General features: G+C 43.9%; 1 protein-coding gene across 1 annotated transcript; it reads left to right on the top strand.

Annotated features, from left to right (window-relative positions):
- Window positions 1-3,756: 3,756 nt before the first annotated feature.
- adra2db (adrenergic, alpha-2D-, receptor b) lies at window positions 3,757-8,038 on the top strand. The gene is made up of 2 exons (XM_084085866.1): window positions 3,757-4,990; window positions 7,050-8,038. Exons 1-2 carry the CDS (start codon window positions 4,238-4,240, stop codon window positions 7,611-7,613), a joined length of 1,317 nt encoding a protein of 438 aa, XP_083941992.1. The 5' UTR covers window positions 3,757-4,237; the 3' UTR covers window positions 7,614-8,038.
- The last annotated feature ends 494 nt before the right edge of the window (window positions 8,039-8,532 follow it).

Raw genomic sequence — 8,532 nt, 5'->3', positions numbered from 1 at the left:
CTTAACAGACTACTTCACACTGGTTGCAAGCGTCATACTGGTTGCAAATGAAACCCATTCTGTCAGGTCTCGCTAGGGCGCGCAGCACTAGCCAACACACAAGAGGGTGTTGGGGTGCGCCGAAACAACAGGTTGAGAATTGATTGCATGAAACAATCACCTGTGCATCCAGTCTCAATGTTGGTAAAACAAATAATTGGTCTATTGAACACCCTTTAGGTCTGACTGTGGGCTTTGCAAATATTGAGCAATGTGGGTTTTGCAAATTTTGAGCCATGTCACTATTACTCAGACATACCATAAACAAACCCGATATGCAACATAATTGCGATTATCTCAAACAATTGCGATTAGGCAATTGTGTAATAAGATAACATAACATCTTGGTATCATTTTGTCAGATTGACAGACTCTATTTGTATTTCTTTTTCAATACATTCTTAGGTTGCTCTCTAATGGAGGGTGAGATGTTATTATATGCAGGTGAAAATGAAAGTAGTGGGGAAAAGCGTAATGTTTGGCTACATTTGTATTATTTTTAGGTCTGTATGGGTGGGGTTGTGGAAAAGGCAAAGCCTTTAGCTAGAGGAAGGTAGATCGCAAAACACAAGGATGTAACGCCCAGCTGCCACTGAGGTGTGTGCTTACTGCATCACAACAGGAAGCTGGTTCCAAATCTCCAGGATACTGGGCATTGTTGTAGTGCTTAGAATAGGTGCTTAGAATGTGTGTAGCCACAAGAACAAAAACTGTGACACTGACACTTTAAAAAATCTTCCTGGTTTGTTATGCAACTATGAATACCAAATTAGAGGAGAGATTATCTTCTAGTTGTTGATCCACCTTTATTCAACTTTAAGCCGTTCTTCTTTTCACAGCCCTTTACAAAAATGCTTTTGTCTTTTTTCAAGTGAGAACAAATGTTCCATGTTATAATCTTGATTGTGTACAGACCTGATACTGTGTGATTTCATTTTTGATGAGCTTAGAAATACTGAAGGTGTATGGTGTTAATGTGTGTGTAGGAGTGATCATACTATGCTGTTGGCTGTAAAGTGTAAACCGCCTTATGCACACAGTCTTACCTGCCATTGTTTTGAACCAAGCTTTTAACCACTTGAACTCTAGCATCGCTATTCTGGAGGGAACATTCGCCTGGAACAGCAGCTCTACAAGCTCACAACTTGTAGATCTGCTATTTTTGACGAAGATATTTGGTGTAGAGGGGAAAAAATGAGGACCAAGTACATAGCTGACCCCGGTCAACTAAGTATTAGTTAAGTAAGTATAGCCTCTAATACTCTATTAGGTCTGTAAATGGTTAACAAATCTAATAGAGTTTGCTGTGTCCTATTAGTAAATAGGATGCCGGTCCTGGTGAAGGGCCGTAGGCCATAGACTAATTGGACAGTCGTCCTTTATGTTAGCCCTTCTCAATTACTTTGAGCTCACAGTGGAGAGCCAGATGAGAGAGAATAGGCTAGAAAGAATGCCTCCTCCTCCACCTTACCCTCCTCTTCCGCCCTCCACTTCTCTGTATCATCCAGCTGACTCCCCCACTGAGACGTTTGCACGGAGACCCACTCCACAGAGCAGCGATAATCAACCCTTTTCATTTCAAGGACCCCCGGTTTTGATATGTTTAATTTGATAAAACATTTTTATCTCTGGGATCCTGTTGTTAATTGTCAGGTCCATTTGGTTTCATTTGTACACTCTCTGAGTTACAGACCCATAAGGGTCCATTTGGTTTCTAACCATCAATCATTCAGCATGGGGACCCCCTAGAACCCCCATAAGGAAGGACCCCTGGGGGTGAGTGGGGCAGGTTCACGCACATACACAGATGTTTACAGTCACCAAAAAGCCCCAACCTTGTATGAGGTGCTGTTTACTTTGGAAACTGAGCCTTCTGGGGTTTCCTTGAAATCCAGAACGATTTCTTTTCACATTCACATCTAGCAAGCAGAGCTGCATTCTATCCCATAATCAGCTCAGCAGGAATTTCACAATGACCCCAAAGTGGCCAGCATCTTTTGGTGTGTGTGTGTGTGTGTGTGTGTGTGTGTGTGTGTGTGTGTGTGTGTGTGTGTGTGTGTGTGTGTGTGTGTGTGTGTGTGTGTGTGTGTGTGTGTGTGTGTGTGTGTGTGTGTGTGTGTGTGTGTGTGCGTGTGTGCGCACTCGCTCGCTCGCTAAAGCCCTGGCTGTGCGACTGCCGAACACTGCACTGTGTTATGTAACTAAACCTCTATCGTCTGTGAGCTTCTCAGCAACAGGTATTATTGTCACATCCATATCAAGAAATTCTAGGAATATGTTTCTATGAATAAATACACACTGAAAACATACCATAAGGTCTACATCTTTTTGTAGCCTACAGGATCTCCTCTCTGGTCGGTAAGAAGAATACATGAGGACTCTAACAGGAGCACTCATCTTATGTCACTTCGACTATGCATGCACCTCATGGTACCATAACACCACAAAGGCCTTTAAAACAAGGCTCCAGACATCCCAAAACAAACTGGTCAGGCTACTGCTTGGCCTCACACCTACAACTCATTTAACCCCTACTCATTTTGCTAGGGTGGGATGGCTCAGGGTAGAGGACAGCAACTTGCAATGGGCCTGGTCTACAAGATACACTACACCACAAACACACCCATGTACCTGTCAAACTACTTCAAAAACGTCAATGACGTCAACAATCAGAGGGAGATCCACAAATCACGTTCAACCCAGATTTGGCTCAATGAAGGGGTTAAATTCGTTCTACTGCTATGCCACAAAAATGTGGAATGCCCTACCAACAGTCATAAAGAAATGTGAATCCTTACCCTCTTTCAAAACTGCTCTAAAAGAGTACTTACAGGTGGCTGCAATTCAGAACTGGACCCTGTAAAAACAATTTAAAGAGAATTTAGACAGAATTTAGACAGAATACAATTGAGAGAGGTTTACCACAGTTTTATTAAAGGCTCCTTTGACTGATTGATCACCATTGATCCTGATGTGATACCGTAAGTGCAATGGCAGTGATCCATTTGTACACTCTCACAGTTAAATAAAAAATCAGCCTCCCTAAATAAATAGGCCTACACAAATAAATACAAACATTTGTTCATCAATCAATCAATCAATCAATCAATCAATAATCATCATCATCATCATCAGTTGAATGAAATATAGTTAGCAATGTTATCTTTGCACATTACTTTACACTGCAGTCATAGAATAGGCCTACTAGTTCCTATAAACAGAATTCCATTCACTTTATCTTGAGCTATATGCTTGAATATTAGGGAACCAGGATATAGAGAACAGGAAAGCAACAGGGAGGCTGAGTAAAGATAATCCACCGAACAGACAGCTAAATAAGTCTGTTACAGCTGATGTCTTTCTGTCCCCCCTCTCTCCCCCACTCACTCCCCCTCTCTCTCACACACACACACACACACACACACACACACACACACACACACACACACACACACACACACACACACACACACACACACACACACACACACACACACACACACACACACACACACACACACACACACACACACACACACTCAATGGCTCTCTCTCTCAAAAGCACAAACAATGACTCTCTCTTTCTCCCCACCCCTCTCCCTCCTCCCCTCCCCCTCTCCCTCTCTCGCTCTCTCTCTCTCTCTCTCTCTCTCTCTTAAGTTTAGATCATGGGTTGGTCCTCAGAATGATGTCACTCACTTCGCTCCTACATGCGCATACATTCCCCCAGCAGTGTATGCCTAGTTGCGTGCGTCTCCAAAGCGCTTTACGCTTTACAACCCAAGAAGAAAAACGGCAATAATACGCACGGCGGAGGAGGAGGACTAGCACTGGGACTGTAAGGGACCATCTTGATGCCCCTCACCATCCTCTCCGGAGACAGAAGCTCTGATCAACACTTGGCTCATAAACTCTGTGATGTCCAAACTTATTGCTGGATATGTTCGGACCTCGGCGCGCGTTGGCCCCATTAACAAGGAGCATTTGGAGACCCGTTCTCATGAAGGGCAAACTCACGGAGGTATGTTCCACTATGCGCAAAGCAGTCTGTATATGTTCACTGACCACACGCCTTGGCGCACGACTTCTTCTGTCCGAGGGCTGATGATGGTGATGCGACGGGACTTCCCCAGCAGCCCCACTGTTCGGGGAGGACGTGGGCGCAACAGCAACATGATGTGAAATGTGAGGACATTGTATGTGTTCAGAAATGGATCCAACGCAGTTAAACCCGTCGATGGACAACGTCTCCAAAGACGAGAACGCCACGAGCGCGGCGCCGATCGACGCGCCGCACGGCGAGGCGGCCACGGCGCTCATAGTCCTGGTGGTCACGGTCATCATCTCGGTGACCATCGTGGGCAACGTGCTGGTCATCGTGGCCGTGCTGACCAGCCGCGCTCTCCGCGCGCCCCAGAACCTGTTCCTGGTGTCGCTGGCGTCCGCCGACATCCTCGTCGCCACGCTAGTCATCCCGTTCTCCCTGGTCAACGAGGTGATGGGCTATTGGTACTTCGGCAGCACCTGGTGCGCCTTCTACCTGGCGCTGGACGTGCTGTTCTGCACCTCGTCCATCGTGCACCTGTGCGCCATCAGCCTGGACCGCTACTGGTCCGTCACCAAGGCGGTCAGCTACAACCTGAAGCGGACCCCTCGGCGCATCAAGTCCATGATCTGCGTGGTGTGGATGATCTCCCTGGTGATCTCCTTCCCGCCGCTCCTCATGACCAAGCACGACGAGAGAGAGTGCCTGCTGAACGACGAGACCTGGTACATCCTGTCCTCCTGCCTGGTCTCCTTCTTCGCGCCGGGTCTCATCATGATCCTGGTCTACTGCAAGATCTACAAGGTGGCCAAGCAGCGCTCCTCCACCGTGTTCGTGGCCAAGAACGGCCTGGAGAGGCAGCCGTCCCAGTCGGAGACGTGCTTCGTGAGGAAGGACCGCTTCGAGGTATTATAGCTCCACAAATCACGTTCAACCCAGATTTGGCTCAAACAAGGGGTTAAATTAGTTCAACTGCTATTATGCCACAAAAATGTGGAATGCCCTGCCAACAGTCATAAAACAGTGTGAATCCTTACTCTCCTTCAAAAGCACTCTGAAAGAGCACTTAGTGGCTGCAATTTGGAACTGGCCCCTATAAAAAGTCAACGCCTATCACCAGAAATGCCCCCCGAACTGTTTAATATACATGTTTTATTTCTTATTTTTGTAGTAGTTTATATGATGTTTTTGCATAGTATTGTATATTATTGTTTGTCATTAACCACTTAAACCCCATATTGTTGAGTGGAGTCCCTCAGGGCTCTATGCTAGTGTAATTTCTGTTTTCTGTTATTAATGTAACTGGTTTTGTCCACTGATCATGTGGTGCTTAAGAGTCTTGTTATGTAAATTCCTCTATTGACCTCACTGCTGTGCCTACGAAAAGCCAGTCTCCTCCTCAGATGTCATTCCATCTGTCTCAATAAACAGTCAGCAGAGAGGAGTGATGACATGCAGCAGAGGTCCTCATTCTCATTCACAGCCAGGATGGGCCAGTCAGTTCTATGATCAGTGCATTAACTAGTAGACACACTTTAGCTTTATTTCAGATTCAGATTCAGAAAAGTTTATTTTCTCTTAAATGTACACTCATTGTTAAATCTTATAGGTTGGGTAGATCCATAACATAAAACATACAGTACATCAACAGTAACATAGACAGGATTAAGACAGGATTAAGAGAAGATTAATAAAAAAGACGATTAAAAACCAAGTAGATTTTTTTTTAGCAGAGAATAGAGACATTAGGAGGCAGAAATCAAAGGCAGACATGTTTGTTTCATTGTCATGTCAGTACGGCATTAACTTGCAGAGAAACTTCTTTGATAGTCAAGTTATTTTTTGTCAAAATCAAGTCATCAATCAATTTTCTATAACCATAGCAACATTTAAGCACATTAAAGCAGGGCGCAGGGCGACGCTTTGTGAGCTTGTCGATGTGCTATTTTATGCCAAAGCTTTCCCCACAATACAGATGCTGGGGTTTAAGTGGTTAAATGTTTCTATGAATTGAATACACAGGACCCCAATGTAAACAATTAAAGGTAGGGTAAGTGATATTTTTTGGTTAAAACAAAAAGTATTTTGTTAAAAGGTTAAAGCACTATTCTGATAGTAATCATTGCTATAGAGTGTTTTTTCAGTAACAGGAGTCTCCCCGTCTCTCCAGCTCTTTAATAAACAGAAAATACATTTTCCGGTAGGTGTCAAAATCTCAGCCAATCAGGAGAAAGTACCCATTTTTAAGCTTCATTTTTATAGTGTTCCAGTTCCAATTTTGCCTGCTCATATAGTGTCATCACTTCCAATTTCACTTGTTTAATCTATATCCTGATTGAGTTCCCTATCCTGATCGGATAAAATTGGAAATGAAACTGAAACTGAAACGAAAATGCATTTTCTGAGCTGGAGAGACAAGGAGACTCCTTTTACTGAACAAACACTCTATAGCAATGAGTAGGCTACTATCAGAATATAGAGCTATTTAACACTTATTTTAACCAAAGAAAATCACTTACCCTACCTTTAAGCCATAGTGCTATCTTGGGTAAAGGTAGGGTAAGTGATATTTTTTTTGTTTTGTTAAAAAGGTTAAAGTAGGCTACTATATTCTGATGACCGATTGTAATCCTTGCTGTATACAGAGCGTTTGTTCGGTCACAGGGGTCTCTCCAGCTCTTTAAGTAAACAGAATAAAGTGCATTTTCAGGTCACAAAACTTAAGCCAATCAGGAGAGAGCACTGAAAGAGCTGGAGAGACATGGGAGACTCCTTTTACTGAACAAACACTCTATAGCAATGAGTACTATCAGAATAAAGAGCTATTTAACACTTATTTTAACCAAAGTAAATCACTTACCCTACCTTTAACTTTAATCCTTTTAGCAGATCTTGTAAAGAACTGTACTTTCTGTACTTTTTTTCAAACTGTTAATCAAGTATTCAATCAATCAATCAATGAAAGGTGGAGAGTCCCAGCAGCCAGAGCTCCGGCAGCATCAACCAGCAGAGACAGGAGGAGCTGGACGACATCGACCTGGAGGAGAGCTGCTGTCCGCCGGACATCAAGCCCAGGAACCACCGCTTCAGCAAGCGGAGGAAGGTGGAGGGTTCGGACTGCTGCCCGCCGCGGCCGCAGAGCTGTCGCCTGTCCTGGGCTTCGGCCCGCGCCTCGCACCTCTTCGCGGACCACCAGCAGCAGCAGCAGCAGAGCCTCAACCCGGCGGGCCGGCAGCAGATGACGGCGGCCAACAAGAGCAAAGTGGCCCAGATGAGGGAGAAGCGCTTCACGTTCGTGCTGGCGGTGGTCATGGGGGTGTTCGTGGTCTGCTGGTTCCCGTTCTTCTTCACCTACAGCCTGCACGCGGTCTGCAGAGAACGTTGCTACATCCCCAGCGCTCTGTTCAACGCCTTCTTCTGGATCGGATACTGCAACAGCTCCGTGAACCCCATCATATACACCATCTTCAACAGGGATTTCAGGAAAGCTTTCAAGAAGATCATATGCAGGACGCGTAAACGCACATGATAAACGCGCAAGGACGCATCAAATGGGCTTGTATAGCAGCACAGCAGGGGTTCTCAAAGTGGATTCCAGGGACTATCTGGGTTTCCTTTAGGGGGTTCTAAATGGACCCTTACAAGTCTGTAACTCTGACAGTGTACAAATGGAACCCTGACGGATCCATTTGGTTCCATTTGTATACTGTCAGAGTTAAGTGGAGACCTTGACATTTAAAGGTTTGAGAACCATTGGCTTATAGGACAATTCTCCATGTCTCTCTTCTTCAAGATGGAAAGGAATTATAATTCTATACATGCCTTTAAGGCTGTAGACAGGGCTATAGCCTACGTGACCCAAAAAATGAACTTATATTCAATGTAATTAGTATGGTATAAAAAGAATGCTCTACTGTTGTGCACAGATGTTTAAATGTTTTGTGAACTGTAAAAAAAAAAACAGTATTAAAAAGGCAAATGTGTTTTGACGTCTTTTAAATGTGTAACAGAAACTATGAAGCTAGTGAGCTGGTTTCGTATTGATTGTAGACTATAAGCAACTAATGAGTCCTGCAAACCTATAGAACAACTCATCCCTGGCATGGGCTGTCCCTGAATATATCTATATTGTAGCCAGTGGAAGAAGTACTCAGATATTTTACTTAAGTAAAAGTAGCAATACCACAATATAAAAATACTCTGTTACAACTAAGTAAAAGGCATGTGTTCAAAATGTTACTTGAGTAAAAGTACAAAAGTATTGGCATCAAAATATACCTAAAGTACCAAAAGTAAAAGTATAAATAAGTATTGCTTTCTATTCAGTTGTGCCAGTCAAGTTTTGGATTTAATTTGGATTAACACTTTACAGATCAGCAGGTTCACAAATATCTTATCATGCATAACAGTAAGATTAAGTCTTCCAATTTCCACTATTTCACTTATGC

The sequence above is a fragment of the Gymnoscopelus microlampas genome, assembly GCF_963454915.1.
Source record: "Gymnoscopelus microlampas genome assembly, chromosome: 18".
NCBI classification, from domain to species: domain Eukaryota; kingdom Metazoa; phylum Chordata; class Actinopteri; order Myctophiformes; family Myctophidae; genus Gymnoscopelus; species Gymnoscopelus microlampas.
This window is presented reverse-complemented; position numbering and strand designations above follow the sequence as displayed.